Source organism: Dysidea avara, chromosome 9 (assembly GCF_963678975.1).
Source record: "Dysidea avara chromosome 9, odDysAvar1.4, whole genome shotgun sequence".
Taxonomy (NCBI): Eukaryota; Metazoa; Porifera; class Demospongiae; order Dictyoceratida; family Dysideidae; genus Dysidea; species Dysidea avara.
In genome coordinates this window covers 11,771,622-11,795,094 of record NC_089280.1, presented here as the reverse complement: position 1 = coordinate 11,795,094, position 23,473 = coordinate 11,771,622, and the positions used below count along the sequence as shown (strand labels likewise).

Sequence of the window (23,473 nt, the reverse complement as noted above, 5' to 3'; positions counted from 1 at the left end):
TTCTCTAATACAAAAAGCATACATTTTACATTATTTTGTATTATCATTTTGAAATAGCAAGGCATAGTTAGGTGGAAGTCTTTCTGAATTGTCTGAAGCTATCATCAATAAGTTTGTGCAAATTGTTCTGTCTTCACCTATTTCAGCTAAAACAGGGCAATCCAATTCAGCCTCAACAAGGCAATCCAAGTTGGCCATGACAGGTAATCAAAAGACCAAGTATTTCTCTATGCTACGGAAGTGTACCAATACAAACTAAACACAAAAACAAAGCTAATAAAGTGCTTTAACAGTTGCCAGCCGTAAAAGTGGGGAAATCTCCTTAATGAAGTCACTAGGAAACCACTAATTATGGGTTATGCAAAAATATGCAATACAAATTAATGCTGTAGAAACATTACACTGTAACTTTTGCTATCAAATAGCAAGCTGATCTAATACAAGGAAGGCTTTCTACTAACAAGGCAGGAATGGCCAAGCCCTATTGTGATAAACAAACCATAAAAATGTACTAGAGCATTGTTGGAGTTAACTATGCCATGTATTTTAATGAAAATTATGTGTAATAAACAGTGTCAAATTATTTGTGTGGTATATTTGACAAAAGTTTTGATATGCTTCTTAGGTATAGGTAAAGATAAACATCTTCTAGCAAGTCAGTCTCAGTTTCATTTGTGACATCTCTTCAGTAGCTATCCTCTTCATCTGAAGCCATGATCACTTTGCTACCTAGTTGATTCACTGTGCAACAGCTGGTTGTTCAATTAGGTGTGATAGCTAGCTAGCTATAAGGCTTAAAACAGGATTAGTACGTACAAACTATTTGCATTTGCACCAATCAGTTCAAGTCCCACTGTGTCTGCGAATTCAACTAGCTATATGTGACTGGATCTGCAAAAACCAGACACAATCACGCAACCCTACATTTACAGTATAAAGCATTGAATACAATGAGTGAAATACTTGCATATTGTTGAGCATGTATTGTTGAAAAAAATCCATAAATTTTTGAGTGCCTTTTTCTTAGTGAAGGAAGGGACTAACAATAAAACCTGGATATCATTTTATTTGCCTACTCAAGATAAGTTTGAAAATCCTTGTTTTGTTGCAGTAGACCAAAGGATATATGAGTTATGGACGGTTGTTTAACGTCACATCGAAGCAATTATACACGATTGATCTTTCTTCACTGATTTCAACTCTGTATGTAGTGAAGAAAAGTGATAGAAGGAAAACTTACCCAGTGATCAATTCCCTTATTCATGGTGAACACGATGGTGCAAGTTACAACTCTGCACTGCACTGTGTTTGCTGTTTTGTAAGCACCTGTAATTTATTTTCCCAATACTTGCTGTACAAATTGATCTTTCTGCTGTTGTTACTTTATAAGGCTATAACTCTGAAAGTTATTGGCATATGCCAGAGGGTACACCTACCAAGTATAGGGCTCTCATGATTAATTGATAATACTGATTATTCGATGAAAACAATATAATCGATTTTTATTTTGTAATCGATTTATTGCATAGTATACATGTAATCAATAAAAATTCTAAGTGAAAAGCCTCTTTGCTCACTACAAAAAATAGAAAGCCTCTCTGTACTATTCCAAAAGCACTAAATTACAAGAAGCCGTACAACCACACATGTAAGTACTACTATTAGTGTTAAAATATTCTTACCCAGGTCTTCTGGAAACAGTAGCTGTTATATTTAAGAATAAAGAACTGCATCACAGGGAAAATAAACTGATAATCTCTGTATAGCAGCCATCTTGATAACTAATCAAAACACAGAGTAATACAGACAAGGGAGCATATGTAAAATATTTGTGGTGCCCAATTGTCTGGATTATGTAATAGAGGCCACACCATTATTGGTAACCAGGTATTGTTGTGTTTGGGTAAGTAGAATTCTAGGAAAACGGGAACGGAACGGAAACGGAAAGCGGGAACGGAAACGACCAACGGAAAATGCCTGATGAAGGTTATCATCTCAATATACGGGTTAGATTTTACAGCACGATGCTTCTTTGTAACATTGTTGGACCCTCCGTACTGTTCTCGCTAAAATGATCGAAACTCTCTAATAGAGCAGTCACCGTCCATTAAAATATTCTAATGGAGCAGTCACAGAATGTTTTGCAAACCATGTATCTCACCAGGGGCCTTTTAGTATTGAAAGCTTGTGAATCATTGTACTATAGCTGGCAACCCTTAGCCTCTTCATTGGAGTCACCTCAGCCTGACACATACTGTATCTACCACCTACCTAACTTTTATCTTGACAAGGAACATCTTTATGTAAACACTGTCAATTGAAATCACTTCATTCTTAATTGTTGAATCTTTTGTATGGTTTCAAGGAGTATAGTTATTTCAGTTTTTTTTCTCCTTTCTGCAACTTTTCAAACACACCTTAAGTAGCTAATGTCTTAGTATCTAATGTCTTTGAGCAGGCTGTAGGACCAGGTGTCTTACAGACCTTCAGCACTTGTGCTGTAAAGCTTTAATGAAAAAAAAATTAAATAGAGTGTTGATGATATAGCTAGTGTGTGTCATATGAGACCAGCCATGCACGTCTTGGAGCTGACAAGCAAGCTAACAGCATACCTTATCATACACAACTCATATCAGGAAGCTGCATGTAAGTGCATAGCCTATATAGACACTGTCTTCAGTCTATATAATTAGAATACTTCACAAACTTCTTCAAGCATGTTTCAGTGTTGAATCTTTTTAAATGTTTATAGTTTTAAAGGAACAGTTAACAGTCAGTGTTGATGACTTAGCTAGTCTACATACCTAATCTTTGCCAGCCATATCATTCACAGGTTTAAAGCAGGTCCGCATAGTTTACAAAAACATTCTTGACTGTTTTATAGTAGAGTATTTTAATGCACGGTGACTGCTCTATTAGAGAGTTTCGATCGCTTTAGCGGAACAGTACGAAAGGGTCCAACAATGTTACAAAGAAGCATCATGCTGTAAAATCTAACCCGTATATTGACATGATAACCTTCATCAGGCATTTTCTGTTGGTCGTTTCCGTTCCTGCTTTCCGTTTCCGTTCCGTTCCCGTTTTCCTAGAATTCTACTTACCCGTTGTGTTTTATAGCAAAAGTTACATCACTTCTCTTTTCTCAATGTTACCAAGTATTACCATACACCTCTACTTGGCTCACCACATCCATGACAGATCCATGACAGATCCTGAGCTCACAAACATGCCACATTGCAGCCTTTAAGTGCTGACAAAGATTGCTAGTGTTGCCAGCTAAACTACTAATGGTAGCTACCTATCAACTGCTGCCATTCTTTCAACTCTCCTTTTACTACTATAATGTTATTCTGGGTGGTGGGTAGACTACCACTACTATACTGTGTACAGTATTGAATAAGTGTAGCTGATGCTATATGCATGGTGTTCACTACATATAGATCAATCGATTTAGTAATCGGTGATTAATCAATTAATAAATTAATCGAAACTGAGAGCCCTAGCTAAGCAGATTATAAACAGGAATTTGAAAATGCATGATTGTGTCAGGTTTTTGCAGTCCGGGCACATATAACTGAGAAACTGATGTTCAAGGATTTTGAGAGATTTTTGATAGACTTGTGTGAAGACATCACTTCAAAGAGATGCAGCTGAAACCATGCATGTACAGTATACCTAGCAACTGAAAAAGAGAATTATTATTTTTGTCACTTATGCAGTAGCTAGCTAATCATGACAAGTTGTGACAAGTGGTTTAGCTTTAACATTAAAATATATATCATGGATGATTTTTTTTGTCAGTTGATCTGGCCGGATCATCTATGTTGAACATATAGCCTGTTTATATTACAAGATCGCTCTGGATTAGTTTGCTTCAGTGTGATCCAGATTGATTGCTGAGTGGCATTTATAATATGAAGGTTGGGCCTGGTCCAATCAGCAAAAACTTAAACCCACAGTTTTCATCAAAGTAGAGATTGATGATGGAGTTAAAGGATTTCTGCTGTGTATTATTGTCAGGTTAGTAGGCATGATAAAGTCTTAAGTGTTGACGACAATCTTTCAATTCTATAGAGTTGGTTGAATATTTATTTGCAAGTGTACCTGTTCGTTCTTAAGCCCTTGTGTTGTTCTTGAGTCCGTCCTTCTATATTGACTTTTCCTTTGTTCATTTCATCATTACAGTCACCATTTTAGTTGTAGTTCTCCGTATTTTTATTCCGTTTACCAAAGCCAAATCGAACTGTAGGGTTGCAACTGTTTACACTGGTGAGTGGAGCAAACTAGATAGAACCAGACACATCCATAGTAGGCCCATTTCAGAGTGGTTCGACATAGTTCAGTTCAATATGATACATGTTACAGCCTGTTTATACTATAAATTGCTCTAAATGAGATCGACTCAGTGCGATCCAGATTCGATTTTTTGTACTACAAAGGCCAAACCCACTTCTGCCAACAAAAACTTAAACCCACAATCATAAGTTTCATGAAAGTAGAGACTGTGGATAGAGTTGAAGGATTTGAGCTCTCTATTTGTGCAAGGTTAGTAGGCATGATATAAAAGCTTAAGCATTGGCGACAACTTCTCAATTATGTGAAGTTACAGTAGTTAACTATTCATTCACCTGTGTACCTGTTTGTTTGAGGCTGTTCTTTGTCTAACAACTTTGCTGCTGTTTCATTTCATCATTACAGTCACCATTTTAGCTGTAGTTCTCCATATCTTTATTCCGTTTATTAGAGCTAAATCAAACTGCAGGGCTGCACCTGTTTATACTGGGTAAGTGGAGCGAACTAGTGTTGCCACGGTATATTGATACATCGTTAATATCGATATAACTAGGTGGTGACATGATATAGCCAATCAGTTACATTGATGGTGCACTGCTTAGTATAATGATGTGGGGGGGGCAGACATATGGTATTTGGAATTTAATTAAGTTATGTGTTGATGGCGTAGTGTGATAAGCAAGCCAACCCCAAAGTAAACTGGGAGGCTTTACGGTTACATGCAGTAGCAAAATGCATTTTAAAGAGTAGCTTTTACTTGACTGTTATACCCTGTAATTATGCTGATTACATGTTGATAGAAAAACAGAGCTTTCCTAAATGTAATGAAGAGTATGTATATGTTTGTCTTGCAAATGTTACAGTTAGTTCTATATTGTGATATATGTTCATATCGTGACATAAACCTTGGTGATACATGACATGGAGTTTTTCTATATCGTGGCAGCATGAGAGCGAACCAGACCCCCAACCCTAGCAGGTCCACTCCAGAGCGGCTTGACACAGTTCAGTTCAAAAAAGTATGCATTTACACTAACACTCCTTTCACAATGACCTGTAATCTGGGTTTTAGCTCGGCATGGTTCGCTGTTACCTTGAGTGTGAATCAACAATGCCATGTCAAACCTGGAAAAGCCTGGCCCCATAAAACATGTGGGCTGGTTCCAGTTGGACAGAAGTGTGAACAGTTTGGGGCTAGCTGATCGACACATGAGAATCGAGTGCTATCAAAATTAATCCCAATGGCAGGTGTGTGTCTATTGGAACAGCAGCAGCTGCATCATTATGAGTTTGAATGTCTCATCTCTTTGCCAAATGACCATCTTCACACACTGTTCTCTCCTCGATCTCGATTTTTCCCACCTCTACTGTAGCTGCAATCAATATTTGGGCTGATGACAAAATACAATTGGAACTAGAAGGAAGTCATCATAACAAAGATGATTTTGTTCATATCTCTCAGTAAATGTGTGATGCAGGCTATAATAGAACTTTTGAACAGTGCCGTGACAAAACAAAGAAGCCAAAGAAAAAGTATCACAAAATAAAAGATGAGACAAACAAGACCAGTTAATAGCCACCTCCGGATAGTAGCCGCTCCACAGCCTAGAATTATTGTAATAAGAGCCACCCTCGGATAAGAGCCACGGCTTGTATCTGAGCACACTGTTGCAAGTGTTGATAAGACATGTTTGAAACAGAAACCTGGCAAAGTTGTTTTAAGCCAGGAAACATCATTTTTGAGAGGAGTTAGAATGAATGACAGTATTGACAGATGATTGAACAAGGTCAGTCATTTGTGAATCCGTATAAATGCCACAGGCTGCTGCCACACAAGCCCATAGTAGCTGCCCTCGGATAGTAGCCGCTTTCGCATAGTAGCTGCAGGTTTTTACTTGCTGAAAGTTATAGTAGCCACGGCTATTAACTGGTTTCACATGCGCCCATATGGGCGATTTTCAAAACTTCAGTCACATATGTACTGTGACAATCTTTATTTAATGATCGGTGAAATATTGTACTAAAGCTTCCCTAATCAATATTGAGCCACTGCGGATTGTGCAAGTGGTTCTGGTTGGAATAAATCAGGTACACTATCAGCCCATGATTCGTCAAATGCTTCTCCGTGAATTTTGCACATTTTGTGCAAGACACAAGCAGCTGCTATCGCATTAAACACATTCTTCACCAACATGTCATTGCGTTTTGAAAGTCTTCTCCACCTAGCTATTAAATGACCAAAAGCAATTTCTACTACAATTTGGCCATGACATATTCTGTAATTGTATGTCGTCTTCTGAGCACTGTCTACGTTTGGTTGAGTGTATGGCTTCATTAGCCACAGCAGCATTGGGTTAAGTAGAATCTCCAATAATAAATACTGGAACATTGGCTCCAATAATTGCTTTGGTTACAGGTGACAGGTGACAGCAGGTGTTCATCATTAGCTTTTTTTTGTAAAGTGATGAATGTACCAACACCCAAGTATCATGTACACTCCCTGGATAAATTTCAAGAAAGCAGTACCTGTAATCAACAACAGCTCGAATAAGCACAGAGTACCAAAGTAGTCTGTATGACAGGCTGTGGGAGGAGAAACTGGAATATCTGAGCCCAATACACTGTGGAACACTCCACTTTTGCTCAAAATTGTTGATGTACTCTGCTGATTTTCAGGCGATGGAAAGAAAATGTATTTGCGAAGTAGGTGATCAACTATTGCCTGGCAAGTCTCAAGGACTATTTCACAAACAGTTGAACGGCCAACACCAAATAAATGACTAACAATCCTATAATCTACTGGAGATGCCAGTGTCCACAGAGTGATGGCTACCCACTTCTCAACTGATATAGAACTCCTTAGCTGTGTATTATTGTATGCTATGTATGGACATAGTTGTCTGCACAAGTAGTTGAATGTTACTCGACTTTAACAGAAGTTTAGTAACCAATCACGATGAGAAAATATTTCCAGCACTATATGGCTACACCAATTATTTGACCTTGTGAAAAAACATAGTTATACTGTGACTTTTATATTATTTATGAAAACACATGTGTAATGTTGTACATGCACACACTGATTTAATAATTAAAATAGTACATAAAAGGTCTGTCACAATCAAAAGTTCCAGTGTTCACTACTACACATGCTATTAAACTCCTGTGTAATACACATCCTGTAGAATAGATATCAATTTACTTTGGAAACAATGGCCACTACATAAATAATCACCATGCAGCACCAACTAGTAAACTAAACGTTAGGCTTTGTTTCCTAGCTTCCATCCATTTCTTTCCTAGCTTCTTCACTGTTTTATCTGTCGCTTCAACCGTTTCAGCTACAAAAGTCGCCATGCTACAAGTGCCTAAAACAAAATTTTTGTGCACGTATGCATACAGGTATGTCACAACTGAGGCCTAATTATAGGTTATCGTTTTCAACTTGGTGAGCAACTCGGACCAAATTTTGTAGTGTGAACCAGCCCCAATATGGGATGAATAACACCATTCTCATTTGGGTTAGTAAAGCATGTTAGTGTGAACAGGGTGTAACTTAAAAATCGCTCTGATCCAAGATAGTTCAAACTAGGTGTCTAGTGTAAATGGGTTGTTATACTAACTTGGAAATCACTCTAAATTGAGATACTTTGAACTAGTGTAAACAGGCTCAGGCAAGGGTGTCGGAACCGGGGGGGGCCATGGCTCCCACACTATTTTTAAAAGCATGTGTAATCTACCATCCCGTGACCTTAAAGATACTGAAAAATCGTTAGACCACGTGGCAACATTTTATTTATTACTTACTACCTAGCACATGACTCTTACATAGCTAACTACTCTAATATAACAGTCATATAACTACTCTAATATAACAGTCAATCAAAATACCATAATACTGTCAGCTCAGCAGTGTTACATCAATCTCTCCCTCTGTTGAAAGTTCGTCCCAAACTTGAACTTGTCTTGAGTATCGATCAGGTGCTCTCCTGGTTGAACGGTCTCTAAGCTGGTATCTCGGGACATCCAACAATTGCTCCTGGTTCAAATCTGTGCGGGCATCCTCCCTAGTGTCATTGATTTAAGCTCATCAGAGTGATCAAATTCACAAGTACTATCAACCTCCAGGTTAACCTGGGGCTCATCTCTGTTGCAGACACTACCCTCCAATTCAGGAGTAGAATCAACATCATCGTCGCTTTGTTCTTGCTCCTCATCAGGTTCTAATACTGAGTTCTGGATTCCACATTGAGTTAGTTTCTCAACCCATCTAGGAACACTTCCAGCACTGTGGGAGTTACTTCCATACTAATAGAAGCCAACTGGTAAGTTGGGACATGGACATACACGAAGTTGATGCATCTGAATGGGTCCTGCCTCAGGAAAGAACTGCTTAACCACAGTTACATCAGGATCATTACGTTGAATAAACCTATAATTTTATGGTCCATGCCATGGGCATGAGAATTTTCCACTTTCTTTATGTGGGAACATCACTAACACTAAATCACCTATTTTGTAACATGTAGTGGCGGCATGACAATCATGTTGTCACTTGTAGTATTCTTGGGATTTCTTAATGTTGGCTGCAGCTAATTCTCGAGCTGAAGCCAGAGAGAGGACAATTTTTTCTCGATATTCCATAGTATCAGTGTAACCATGTATTTCTACGGGAAGGAATGCTGCTTCAGTGGGAGATCTGCAGTCATAACCAAACAGCAGGTATGAAGGCTTTTATTTAGTTGCCTCATGGGGTGTATTTTGGTATTCCCATAACACTCCAGGCAAGTGACAGTCCCATTGTTTATTGAACTAGACAGCATGTTTTTTGAGCATATTCTTCAATGTACTATTAAAGCGCTCTACCATCCCATCACACTGGGGATGGTAGGAAGTGGTATTCAGATTAGTGATTCCCAGTAATTGGCATACATCTTGAACCATATTTGCTAGCATGTTGGTCCCACGATCTGATAACAGTGCTTCAGGAACACCAAAAATGGGAAGAACCTCATCTACTAACAACCGAGCAATTAGGATAGCCTTTTGGTCAGGGTTGGGTATACCAGAGGCCATTTAGTCAAAAAATCCTGTACAACAATGACATACTTGTTACCTTTAGATGTTCTAGGTAGTTCCACTACATCATTCCCAAGTATTTGGAATGGTCTCTTTACCATAATCGGATGAAGGGGTGGCCTCTTTCTCCTTCTTACTCCCATAGCTACAGCACAGTTTTCACAGTATTTAATAGCATCTGTATACATCCTTTCCCACCACCACTTGTAACACAAAGCATATCATGTAATCTGTTACCTGAAAAATTCCCTGCCATCTGCCCACTATGGTAGTCATAAAGAATTTGCTGTTGTAAATGACATAACACAACCGCTCGTCTTCTGTTCTGAGGTCTATCATCCATTAATTATAGAATCGTAGTGCTGTTCTGTGCTAGACAAAGACCTACTGGCATATGCTATCGGATGGCATGGGCTGCCGGATTTCTTTTGGGAGAGAGTATTACATTTAAACCTCTTATGCTGGCATCTGTCTCCAGCACAAAATCAAGGTCAAAATTAGGGTAGGCCAACACCAGCGCAGAAGTCAGGTTTTCCTTCAACAGCTCAAAAGCTTGTTGACACTCAGGTGCACAGTTCCATCTGATTTCTTTCTGAGTCAGGTGGTGTAGAGGGGAGGCTATCTTAGAAAAACCAGCAATAAATCTTCGATAGTAGGAAGTGAGCCCCAAAAATTGACACAACTCAGACATGTTGTGTGGGGCTGGAAATGCCTGCACTGCAGTTACCTTTCCTGGATTAGGTTGGAGCCCTTGGGGAGTGAGCACCTGTCCCAAAAATTCCACTGATTTCCTAATGAAATGACATTTAGACAGCTTCAGTTTAAGATTCATTTCCCTTAGCCTGTTCGTAACTGCAGATAAGTGGTCCAGGTGCTCCTGCCATGATCTAGAATAGATTAGCAGTCATCTATGTAAACAGTTGCCCCGCAGGGGTTAAGGCCACTAATCAGCTGTTCCATCAGTCTTTGAAAGACAGCAGGAGCATTTGTCAAACCAAATGGCATGACACAGAATTCAAACAATCTCTGCTGGGTTACAAAAGCTGTCTTCTCTCTAGAGGCACTGCTCATTCTAACCTGCCAATAACCGGCAGCTAGATCCAAAGTTGTAAAGTATTGTGTGCTATTCAGCTGATCAAGCATATTGTCAATTCTTGGCAAGGGGAACTGATTGGGCTTAGTGACAGAATTGAGACCTCTATAGTCCACACATAATCTTAGGGTACCATCTTTCTTCCTCATCAAAACAATCGGACTTGCCCAGGGACTATTAGATGGCTGTATCACCTGGTTCTTCAACATACTCTTCAACTGCTCTGCAATGTTTTGTCGTACTGCAAATGGTACACGGCTAGCAGCTTGCTTTCTTGGCAAGGCATCACCTGTGTCTATAAACATCTCTAGTAGATCTGTCTCTCCTCGTTCCCCTCTATTAAGCTGAATACATCATGGTAATTTTCTAACAGTGACAATATCGCACAATTTTCCTCTGATGTCAGGCAACTACTTATTTCTACAGACTCCAAGTATTCCTTCAGCTTACCTTTCCTCTCTTCCTCAGCAATAATAGAACCACTCACCATTGCTACAATTGGTGGAACTACACTCTTCTCACTTCCTTGCTTACTGTCACAACACTGCATAGCACCAAGGACATTAGGTATTGCCATCCCCTTATCAATCTTTTGACTCATACCTAGCTGGTTTATTAAAGATAGTTGTACTACCCCACTTGCCGTCACCTGCACTACAACATCAAACTCTTTCATCTTAATCTCCCTCAGCTTGTTGTGGTCTGCTTCAATCAGAAAAGGTTGTTCGTCAGCCATATCCACTTCTCCCTCCAATTTAACTTGAGCAGTAACACACTCATCTGGAAGTAGATGTATATCGTGTATGAGGCGCACTCTCACAGTCGGCACCGTACAACTATTCTCAGTTATAGACTGATCCTGCTTGGTCGACCCACCATCCTGTACATTCGGGTGGTAAGATATTATTCCGAGCTTCCTGCACATACCTTCTGACAGTAGCAATGATTCAGGAGCATCCATCTTGATGTAGATAGGAGTCTTCATAGCGTTACCATCTATTTCTATTTTACCATCAATGTGGAAGGTCTGACGATCATAGTTCTAGGGACTTCATCTGGGGCTTTGAAGTCCCATTTCTTCAACTTGGCTACTACTGCCACCTGCTTAAAAGCAGAACCTCCCATTATTGTTATGTCCGCCCCACTATCTATAATGCCTGATAATGGAACCCCTCCTACAATTACTTTTGCTTTCTGAGATTGGCTACCTCCATCAGCCACAGTTACTATTTTCAGTCCATCACCATCACTATCTGATTCGGAGTCAGGTAACAAACAAGTTAGTGGGTCCTCAACATTGCTACTCTGTATTGCATTAGCCCCAAAAGAGTGACTTTTGCCAGGTACTATCTATGCTCTCCCATTTGATAGCTGGGAATTTCTTTGCCAAGTGTCCACTTTGGTTGCAGTTTCAGCATTTGGGCTGCCAACCTTGACTATGCATTCCTTTGCCAAGTGCCCACTTTGGTTGCAGTTCCAGCATTTGAGCTGCCATCCTTGACTATGACTTGGGAGGGAGGGGGCATTTATAGTGCCACTTCCTTTGAACCTGTTACAATTATCTGGCAGCATTGTCTCAGAACGTTTAGTGAGGTCTCGCCTACTGGGGTGACTGTTGTCCTGCTGGTAGTGTACATGTCTTCTGGCCAATTCAGTCTACCTTCCCTCCTCATTTCTAGCAGCAACACATAGCTGTGTACAGTTAGTGGCACCTGATACTAATGGGGCCTTTAGCAGACCATATCCTCCATATAGCAGAGTATTTCGTGTTTCAGTAGTTATACTCTCATGCACATACGCTTTGCAAAATGTCTTTTTGAGCCTACTAACAAATTCAGACACAGTTTCTCCGGCACGTTGAGACATGTGACGGAAATCCTGTGCTGCAACTGCTTTTCCATCAAGGTTTAGCTCGTCTACAAGTGCTTTAATTGCAGTTTCATATGACTGCTTGCTGCTCGACTCAAGTAGGTCCCACTCTTTGTGCCTTACCCCGTAAATACTCTGCAAGTTGCAACAGCTTCTCTTTTCCCTCCCACCCATACCATGCACCAGTTCTCTCCAACATTGGAAGCCAGTCCTCCCACAATTGATCAGCCTTCTCACCAGTGAATGGCTCCACGGGAGGAACTTTCCCAAGTCGCATCTGGCTTCGAGGTCCTCATTCGGTTGATAATATTTTACCCATGCTCGTCGTGCTGGTACTGCTATCACTAACACTGCTTCATCGGTTGCTCTCCAGTGCCAGCAATCAGGCCTTAAATAGCACCACTTAGGTGTTTCTGGCACTCATTTCCTCTTCATGTTTGAGCATCTGATCACACCTCAACTTCCAAAATCTTTTGGACTCTGCGTTTCCTTAGTCAGGTCTGCCTTCAATCCCTCCACTTCTTGGGTTAACTCAGAGGGTGGCATAGTCTTCAATTGTTCGATGGTAGTCCGAGCGTCTGCCAACTCTACTTCAAGAGTGTCTATCACTTCTTCTTTAGCCTCTAATGAAGTGCACAGTTGATCACACTCTTCTCTCATAACACGCAGTGCACTGCGTACGTCATCATGTGAATCGTCAATCACATGCGCGGCCACTTTTTTAATACACTTTATGACACCTTCATCATTAACAAGGTACATTACTCCACTTATCTCATCAGATAAAAATACCTGTACATTTTACAGATCATATCCTAGTTCTGTCAGTTTTCCTTCAACCATCAGTCTCAGCTCCGAACTCAAGGCAGATGCGGATGACGGTACACCCAAAGCCTTGCCTATCTTGCGAAGCATTGGCACAGTTAAACGCCTCGTATTCAATGGGATCATATCCCCCTCAGGCCAATCTCTATCATAGGTGGCACCCTCTATTGTCGCATCCACTTCACGGCTTGGCAAGGGCTCGGTTGCTTCCGAGTCCTGTGAACTTGTCATGGCACCTGACTACTCAGATCTCGGTAGGACGTCCACTGTAATCTACCATCCCGTGACCTTAAAGATACTGTCAAATAGTTAGACCGCGTGGCAGCACTCTATTTATTACTCACTACCTAGCACGTGACTCCTACATAGCTAACTACTCTAACATAACAGTCAATCAAAATACTGTAATACTGTCAGCTCAGCAGTGTTACACATGTTTTGGCACCCCACTTTTGGGCCAAGTATACTAGTAGCCAATCAGCCAAAGTTATATATACACACACAGAAATACATACCTCCATACAAGAAGCCATACAACCACCACGCAAAAGCACTCTGGGGTGTGGCATCACCAGTCCATCGCAACTGTTAAGCCATTCATTGCACTGTATTAAACTCAAAAGCTCCTGTAATTTTATTTCTGTTATGCTTACACGTGATATCTATTGTCTGGATCCCGTGCAGTGAGAAGTTTAATCAGTAGATAGAGTGCCTCATCCATGGCATTATATGTGACCGGATTTGCAAAAAGGGGTCTTCCACACACATGCAATTTACCAACTTTGACAATTAATAACTTAAGATTGGAAAAAGATATTGACTTGAAATTTGGTCAGTAGTGAGTACTCACATAGCTTAATGGATGGAGACGATTTCAGGTTTATATGTTAATTGAACACTAAGTTATGGTCTCACAAGTTCAGAGAATTGGATGTGTGTGGAAGACCCCTTTTCGCAAATCTGGTCACATATGTGGGAAAGATTTAACTCGAATTGAGAGTGGTAACAGATCCAAGTCTAAGAGGGCAGTCTCACTGTAGTGCATGAGTGTATGAGAATTGCTGACTACTGATGATTAAACCAGAAATTATTAAGACTTTGTGGTGTAGTTGATTTATCAAGAGAAACAAACAAGGATGCTGAAAATGAAAGTGGCCAACCGTGAACGTAGTGTTGTATTCACGTGATCTACACTTAGTTTGGAAACACCTGCTAGAGCAGACATCCGAGCTTGTAGTTCCCTTTGAGGAAAATAACTATTAATGCTGTAATACTTATAGTGTGAAATACATAAAACTCACATAAAGTGAGTGACTATGATTTCTCACATGATACATGCATCAAGCACATGCAGTAGGTGTAGAGGCATAGCAGCCATTAGCAGGATAGGGAGTGAAGAGATATAGCTAGGTTTAGGGTTATTAGCTAGTGATAACACACCCCACAACACTTTTATATAAACGCACATATGAACTGGGTACAGGGGAGCTGTATCAATGGGGCCTTGTGTGTCTGCATGAGTGATCAGTTTATGGCTAACTGGTTATATGGCTATCTTTGCCCCCCCCCTCCCCCCACTCTGAAAATCATTCCTATGCCTTGGGCTCAGGGGTGAGGCTGATATGTGGTCCGGCCGGACCATTTATGCACCCGGACCATTTAGTCTCATGTGTCCAGACACCTTCCGTGCAGCACTCATCGATTGGAGATTATAAGCGGTGTACTACAAGGGTCTGCAATAGTTTGTGAACGTAAAAATTTTCAACATGTTATTGGTGACGATTGGTTGACTCAGAACACAAAGGTAGGGTCTGCAATCTGAAAAATCAACTTTTACAAATCGGCCCCCTACCATTGTGGGATGTTCATTGTAGTATCCCATTACTAGATCCACCATGAAACCGGAGGCACGATTGTTGTTTTCACAGAAATATCGATTTTAGTGTTTCATGAGATGCAAAAAATATTTTTTGAATTTCATGCTCCACACAAAGAACAGGATAAAACTTGCTACTTAGCTAGATACTATCTAGAGTTATTGTAGTTAAATAGTATGCACAGTAATAAGCAAATGATTCACTGGGCTCCTGACATAGGGTTGTTTTCTTTCAAAAATCAGAAAACGAAACACAAATTTTTGAATTGAAACTGCCCTACCAGAAAGCCAATTCTTCCTCATAGTGATGTGATAAGGTTGGATGCATAGTCTGTCTATGCTGTTAGTCTGGAAAGGATCTGAGACTTCTCACCATCTGGGTGAAGAGCGTCAAAATTTTCTTGCGTCGTTTCAAGGGATTCTCTCAATGGTGCCAAAGTCCTTTCCAGTATTTCTGATGCCACACTGGTCACCTAATTTTGTTTAGAATGATGATAAATGGTGGTTAAAAACGTTTGGTACTAGTAGCAGTTGGTGTTTCTGTGATTTCATATGATGCAGTATACCAGCAGCTCACCAGGTGCTCCACCCAGCTCGAGTCCAAATTGAAAGATTTTGTGCTTTTTTTGGTTTGTTTTGCAGCATAATGTTAATGTAGGGTGATCTAGTCAAGATTTGAAGCTGCTACCATAACAAATCGATCCCCCTACCATTGTGGAATGTTTATTGTAGTATCCCATTGCTAGATCCACCATGAAACCGGAGGCACGATTGTTATCTTCACAGAAATATCTCGCGAGATGCAAAATTTACTTTTAAGCTTTCGTGCTCCACACAAAGGACCGGATGAAACATGCTACTTAGCCAGATCATATCCAGAGTTGTTGCAGTTAAAAAGTACGCACAGAAATAAGTAAATGATTTGCTGGGTGCCTGGCACAGGGTTGCTTTCTTTGAAAAATCAGACAAAGAAATATGAAATTTCGATTTCAAACTGCCCTACCACCCAGGACAAGAGAAGCCAACTCTTCCTCATAGTGTTTCGATACGGTTGGGTGCATAGTCTATCTATGCTGTTAGTTTGAAATAGATCTGAGACTTTTTACCATCTGGGTGACGAGCGTCAAAATTTTCTGCAGCATTAAAGAATTATCATGCCTTCTAGCCATTTCCAGTGTGTCTGCAGCCACAACAATCATTAGTTATTGACTAAAACTATGGCAAAAGATGTCCCTGAACGTTTGGTAGCAGCGGTTGTCAATTATCATTTCATCCACAGCTTCCATGCCTTGCTCTAAGCTATGCATCAGGGAAGGTAGCAAATTCGTCCAAATTTGACTTCACCTCTCACGCTCCACATAATCGGATTGCGGACCCTAACAAAGGGACAAAATGCAACGGATCTTTTTCCCTCGAATCTCTGATTAGCAAATCCATTCAAAATCTTTTGCCTACTTTCCCTGTAAGCCAAGATGAACCGACCTTGTTTGTCTATATTCAACCATACTTGTTTGTCTATTATTCAACCATACTTGTTTGTCTATATTCAACTGTACTTGTTGAAGATTCAATGGTAGGTAGAAGGAAAAATTCACATGGGTCGGTAGTCGTCTTCCCCAGAGGTCTTCTTCAGCTCGTTCTTCAGTAATTACACTAATTTGGCGATTAAAAGATCGTGTGAGCCAATTAACACTCACCAACCACTGGTGAGAGCAGTATTTTTAAAAACCACGAACTATTCCAGACCCTTCTAGCGCGCCGCTTATAATCTCCAATCGATAAGCGGCTGCACGGAAAGGGTCTGGAAACGCGAGACTACGGACCATCTTTGTTACAGGCTTATTGGGTGACATTATGGGGCGCGCTTTGAAATTCTGAACCCTTAAAATATGATCTCGTTTCGATTGTAATAGTCTATGCGGCGCTTATAAAAAGGCTTCAGGAACACCGTGCAAACAGTGTTTTGAAGTGATGTAGCTACCATATTATTTCAGTGAAAATTTGTAGATTTTCCGGTGTATTACACATGCCTAATCATAAATATACTTACATATACCAGAATGAAAACACAAATACAGTTGTCAATACTAACTTTGAAATTCATTGCCAGAAGAGGAAGCTTCACCGACACCAGGAACACTCATTTTTGTCGCCATTTGCATTTGAACGCGCATGTGTATTAAGCCCCGCCCAACAAAGTTACCGCACAGGGAATTTACCGTGTTTATTTATTTATTTATTAATGCTTTACAGCACAAGTGCTGAAGGTCTGTAGGACACCTGGTCCTACAGCCTGCTCAAAGACTTTAGCTACTTGTGTTAGTATCGTACGGTTTTTACTCTTTTCACCACCTTTCGTGACCCTTATGTAATATAAGCGTGATTAGCCTCAGAAGCTCCTACCTATAGTCTCGCATGGCCAGACCGCTTTTTTCTCTGTCATTGGGTAGGGAGAAAAAAAACGAAGGATAAAAAGGGTCTCGAATCCCACACTCGTCTTGATAGACGGGTTGCATCGGAAATAATTTAGTGGGTGTGTCCTTAGAAACAGTTGCCATCCGCCATACTTTTGGTCTACATTCTAGTGATATAGCGCCAGTCAGAGTATTTTTCTGGATTATCTTTCGTTGCGAGGGAAAGATATAAACAAAAGGTCATTAACGCTGGTTTGTCTAATGATCCATATTGTATTGAATGCTGGCACGAGCAATTGGACAGTTCTCCAGACGTGAAATGGAGTGATATGCTAACATATATGACTGAGACTCCTAGTGATAACACTCGTGAGGCAGTCAAAGTAAGTTTTGTTAGTATCCCTAATGTTAAGTCATCATATTAAAACAGGCATGGAAAGGAATGCTGGACGGAGGGTGTTTTATGCGAGCTGGATGGGTTCATCAATTGAAACTCTGCCCATTTTCTAATCGTGAAGGGGAGGCATTTGTTGCAATGGGAAAAGTAAGTTCAGTTTGATTTTGTGCTGTTGGTGTAAAATGTTTCGTAGGTGAAACATTCACAGCAAGTTTCAGCTAGTTTTCTGTTGCCCTGGATTGCAGTTCAGAAAAGTGGAAAGATTTTGGCTGTGCATTGTACCTGTATGGCGGGGTAAGTGATAATATATCTGTTGTACTAAAACTGAAATTCTCTCCAGTTTAGGGGAAGCTTGTTCACATATTGCAGCTATAATTTCCTGTCTAATCAATGCAACTGAAGTGAGAAGACAACATGGAGAAGATTCCTGTACTTCTAATTTGTGCGGCTGGAATCACTCTGCAAAAGAAGTAACTTAACTGTAGACTTTTGCAAAATTTAAGCAATTTTAAACAGGTCAAGCCAGCATTTTTAAAAGATGTTCATTTCTATGGGCAAGGCAGTCGGAAAAGATCTTTACTAAATGCATCAAAGAATTCAGCTAACAAAAGAACTGTGTGTGTACAGAATGAAACCACTTGTGACAGCAGTGCAAGTGCTGATAGTCGCAACAACACTGGTGAAACAGTAACGCATGGCAATGAAGCTATTATCACAGTCAATGATACTGCCACTGAAAGTACCAGTCAAGCTTGTGAGATCGCTGAAACCACCAGTGGGACCTGCAGTGCTGCTGATACTACCAGTCAAACCAGTGGCACTACCAGTCAGAGCACTGGTACTACCAGCCAAACCAGTGGCACTACCAGTCAAACCAGTGGCACTACCAGTCAAACCAGTGGCACTACCAGTCAGACTAGCATGGTCTGTAATACTGCTCAATCTACCTGCAGCACAAGGACAAGTGTGAGTACTAGCCAGACCACCTCTATTGTCTATGCAGCTGCTACTGAAGAGCAAGAAGCCAAGTGCTTTGCCACATTAAACCTAGCAGTTGGAAAGGCAGTTGTTTTAAGGCTTGTGCCACCTTATGCCAAAGAATTAGTCCCCAAAATCACACTGCCATCATATCCAAAGCCCATTACTGACCTTTATGATCCAGCTGCACTTCTGTTGACGTACCCTGACTTATTGACGGAATGTAAACGTGTGTATGCTTTATATAAGGTACTGTATATTTTGTTAACCGCTGTAGTATATATATTTACTGCTGGTAACAAAGGAACAGTCTGCATATTTAGAAGCTCACACGAGGGAGCAATCTTGTAGCAAGCTATGGTTTGCACATAGAGCAGGACGTATTACTGCTTCTAATTTTAAATCTGCTGTAGTCACAAATAGCTGTATGCCTTCCCTGAGCCTTATCAGCCGCCTTTGTTATCCAGAGAACCATAAGTTTTCTACCACAGCTACAAGGTAATTCCTGTACATTCAATGATGTTGTTACGCAACAGCATTTTATAGGTGGGGTTGTAAGCATGAGCAGGATGCTAAAACAGCTTATTGTGACATAATGAAGGAGAGTCATCCAGGATTTACTTTTAAGGACAGTGGGCTGTTTATAGATACAGATAACCCTTTCTTAGGTACATCTCCTGATGGCATTGCACAATGTGATTGTTGTGAAGAAAGGGTGGTGGAAATCAAATGCCCTTATTGTTTTAAGGAAGGTCTCCCTGATGAAGACAGTACAAACTTTTGCATGGTGAATAAGGAGGGAAAATGGTCACTTAAACAGAACCATGCGTATTTTTATCAAGTGCAACTGCAGCTACATGTATGCAATTTAAACTATGCAGATTTCGTGCTGTGGACTAAGCAGGATACTATTGTAGAAAGGCTTGATAAAAACAGTGCATTCATCCGTGAAAAAACTGAGATTGTTAAATATTTCTTTACAAATGGGTGCCTTCCAGAGATAGTAGGCAAGTGGTATTCAAGAGGGCCCGTAGCTGACTCGACTGGAGTTGTACCAATTCCACGTGTTGCTGTTACCGCACAATCAACAGGAAATGACGACGACGATGATGATCCAGGGAGATCGTGGTGCTACTGTAGTAAGCCAAGCTTCGGGGAGATGATAATGTGTGACAACAAACAGTGTACCATCATATGGTTTCATTTCGATTGTCTGGAGTTGCGTGCTGCTCCCAAAGGAAAATGGTATTGTCCTTCTTGCAGGCTGCTACCTAAATTTAATAGATCCAGAAAAAAACAATTATTCAATTGGAACTACAGGAGGACACATATTAATTAATGCACAACAAACTCTAACTATTTTGTCTATGGTTGTTTCATTATCATCATCATTGTCATTAATTAAACTTATAGGTAGCGTTCCTTGAAGAATTGTATATTTCTGTTTAAGTACCCCAATCACTCTCTCAACATGAATTCTCACAATGGACAGTTCACGACTCCAATCAACTTCTTGCTTCTCAAGCTGTTTCTTGCCCTTCGTAAATGGAGGAGTTTTTACCTCTGCCAAAACCATCCTGGCTTTCTCATTGCAGGTAAAGCCCCTATCTGCTAATACTACATCACCTATATTAAATTTTATAGAGTATATATGTAAATTGCATACAATAAATATATACCTGGTAGTAATAGGTCCATTAACCCACATGACTCCGTGATTTCTTTATCGCTCATTCTTCCACCTGCACACTTAGAAACAAAGGATATGCATGCATGCTTCCTTGTGGCGTAATGCCAATAAGAAATTTAACTGTGGAGTGATGCTTATAGTTACTCCAAAGTTGAGCATGAGCAAGCAGGTCACTGGGCCTTTCCATAAAAATTTCAGTACAATCAATTATTATGCAACATTTTTAAAAAAATCTTCTGAATGACACAGGCATCGTTAAACGAAGCATGTCTCTTTCGGGCCACTTTATAAGAAAGCTGGATTTTGCTACAGCTATATTCAATATTCTGTGAAAATTTCTGGACACAGTGGATCGATGAACTCCAAACCGGTGGGCAATGTCTTCATCAAATAAATTCAACCGAAGCTTCATCAAAAACATAAAAATCAATGTCAGTATTGGAAGCTTGTAATGGTGACCTGATAAAGAAGGCTTTAATAAATCGATGAAGGCACTAAATGTGATCCATTCTGGAAAGCCTACATACAGACAATATACTGTAATACATTATATAAATATGCTTGTACAAACCTGTATAAAATTTCAAAATGCTTTCATTCTCTTTCTCCTTTAAAAATTCTTCTGTAAAATTTGCAGACTTAGACTTTCTGAGTTCCTCTACCTCCTTCTTCAACATAGAATTTTCTGCCTTTAACGTAGCATTGTTAGACCTCAGCACAGCAATTTCAGAATGTAAGGTTGCAAGCTCAGATGTCAGTTCAGCATGTTGGGATTTCAATAATAACAATTCAGACCTTTCTAGACCATCTGTGTCTTCATTCTGGTCATCAACTTGTTCATCATTCTGCAGCTGGTCTTCATTACATGCTTCTGCAGTTGACAAATTTTCTTCTTCTTGATGCTCTCCTCGTGTCCTCTTTCGTATCTCACCATCTTGGTCTGCAGGCCGTTTTATTGCATTGCGCTGCTGCAATCTATCATATCTAGACTCATCAGGCACTGAAGACTTGTATCCTAAACGTAATGAAGGAGCCCAGTCTGGATGTGTTTCTGCATATAATGCTGATGGTTTCCCTAATTTTTATGCAAAAAATAATTCTTCGAATCAAGACAGGCTAAATAACAACTTACCAGATGTGAAGTGGCACTGGCATACAAAAGAATTCGTATTTGGAGCCCAGTTCTTTCGGTTGATCTTGGATATCCACGCTTCACGACGCTTAGCAGAGAGTTCCATCGTCCGGGATCCTTGGTGTTTGACCACAGCTGGAATAGAGAAATAGGATATGCCCTTGGTAAATAGGCTTTTGTTATTACAGCCTTTCACGCAACACACAACCATGGCGTACACAAGACCAAAAATATGGCGGTTTCCGTTGAATCACGTGCTAACAAGATCGCGTGCAACCCCTCTATACTACCCGGATGATTGGGTAGTGTTAAAGGGACAGTACTCCAAGCCATACAAGTGCATGCTGCAATAGATATAGTTTCAAAACTACTGAACAGATACGGCTATAATTCATATTTGTAATACTTGTAAATTAGCTTCATGCCCCAGGTGGGCTCTGCTAATCAAATATATAGTAATAATAAAAAATGCAATATTCCCATTAGAAGATCGCTACAAGTTCTCCATTTTGTGGCGCCGTGATGTAATAAAATGCAACAAATTATCACGTCATGAACATATTTTATACGGGATGTGAAATTATTGAATAATATCTGAAGGCAATCGGTTCCATTTGGGAATGGTGCATGGACAAAAGGAGTACTTAAAAACAATCTATGGTAGGCTGGTAATGGAGGAACTTCATGTCATTTCTTGATCTGGTGGTAGTAATTGGTGATGGAGTTGGTAGATAATTTGTTGGAATTTGTAAGATTATTTTATAAAGTAAGAGTGCTCTCTCTTCGAAATTGTAGGGTTGGCCACTTAAGTGATGACAACAATGAACTAATGATTATGATTATTATTATTATTTACCTATACTGTACAACTTCAGAAATGAAGAAAAATGTACAGACAAATCACAAAAAAAAATATATATATATATATATGATTACTGAAAAGTTGTGTGAAAACACAGTTACAAACTGATATGTTCAAACAAGGAAAACATTACAAATCACATAGACAGGGCCGCCCAGAGAAATTAAGGGGCCAGGGCAAAGAGTTAAAGTGGGGCCCCAGAGGCAAGGAGGTTTGAATCACAACTTCACCCAAGCTGTAAGTTGAAGACCGAAAAAAACAAAAAAAAACCTGCTGACAATGACAATAACTACCCCTCACCAACCATATCAAGACACACGGTAGTGTGTCGTGCGGCCCAAGAAGCCGGCGCGTAACACCCGTGAGTATATTGACAGGAAGAAAGAAAACGCAATTTTCGCACCTCCGTAGCTCTGTGCTTCCTTGATGAAACCAGACGATTTTTGCTGTGGACATGCCCCCCAACTGCAGCACTCTACATTCCAAATTTGAGCGAAATCGCTTAGCGCGTTCCCGAGATATGCGACTTCAAAAATTGGCTCAGTTTCTTCGTTTTTTTTCTTCTTATTTTTCTTTTTCTTGTCGCACACTTACAAAAACTGCTATAAAACTCGAACGCCATATCCGATTGCCTTGAAATTTGGCACACAGAAGGGGGATATAAAGGCGCATCTCGATACCAACTTTGGCTGGAATACGATAAACAGGCAAAGAGTTATGAGCGATTATTCACGAAAAATAACACCAATATGTTGTCACGCCTACAGGGTAAACCGCGTATGGGAAGAAGCTGAAAATCGGTGGGTGAATAGGTTAACTATTGAACCTCAAACCTTTTGTGGTTTGAAAGAAATCGAGTTAAAAAACAGGAAGATACAACGAAAAAACCAACAGTGTGTAACAATTACGCAATCGAGATTAGCTAATAAAAAAACGACTGCTTGCCACGCCTACCAGATAAACCG

General features: G+C 40.1%; 3 protein-coding genes and 1 pseudogene across 3 annotated transcripts in view; 1 reads left to right on the top strand and 3 right to left on the bottom strand.

Annotated features, from left to right (window-relative positions):
• The window catches only part of LOC136266340 (uncharacterized), a 41,420-nt gene extending 24,226 nt beyond the window's left edge, over positions 1–17,194 (bottom strand). The window contains exon 1 of the mRNA XM_066061357.1: positions 17,128–17,194. Within this exon, the coding sequence (XP_065917429.1) occupies positions 17,128–17,191 (64 nt within the window). The 5' untranslated portion in view covers positions 17,192–17,194. The remainder of the gene's footprint in view (positions 1–17,127) is intronic.
• On the bottom strand, positions 7,330–11,548 carry LOC136266348 (uncharacterized). The gene is made up of 2 exons (XM_066061370.1): positions 8,185–11,548; positions 7,330–7,661 (listed from the first exon to the last, which is right to left on the bottom strand). The coding sequence occupies exon 1, from the start codon at positions 11,448–11,450 to the stop codon at positions 10,773–10,775; it is 678 nt and encodes a 225-aa protein (XP_065917442.1). The 5' UTR covers positions 11,451–11,548; the 3' UTR covers positions 7,330–7,661; positions 8,185–10,772.
• A 343-nt stretch (positions 17,195–17,537) lies between the features above and the next one.
• LOC136266346 (uncharacterized) lies at positions 17,538–20,221 on the top strand. The gene is made up of 6 exons (XM_066061368.1): positions 17,538–17,832; positions 17,880–17,993; positions 18,040–18,140; positions 18,187–18,316; positions 18,363–19,322; positions 19,371–20,221. Exons 1-5 carry the CDS (start codon positions 17,779–17,781, stop codon positions 19,173–19,175), a joined length of 1,212 nt encoding a protein of 403 aa, XP_065917440.1. The 5' UTR covers positions 17,538–17,778; the 3' UTR covers positions 19,176–19,322; positions 19,371–20,221.
• LOC136266345 (uncharacterized) lies at positions 20,110–21,899 on the bottom strand (annotated as a pseudogene).
• Between the last annotated feature and the right edge of the window lie 1,574 nt (positions 21,900–23,473).

Coding starts and splice junctions, on each gene's coding strand:
- LOC136266348 (XM_066061370.1), bottom strand. CDS start 11,450: ATGAAGACTCCTATCTACATCAAGATGGATGCTCCTGAATCATTGCTA.
- LOC136266346 (XM_066061368.1), top strand. CDS start 17,779: ATGCTAACATATATGACTGAGACTCCTAGTGATAACACTCGTGAGGCA. Junction 17,994..18,039: donor CATTTGTTGCAATGGGAAAA/GTAAGTTCAGTT, acceptor AATGTTTCGTAG/GTGAAACATTCACAGCAAGT. Junction 18,141..18,186: donor CATTGTACCTGTATGGCGGG/GTAAGTGATAAT, acceptor AATTCTCTCCAG/TTTAGGGGAAGCTTGTTCAC.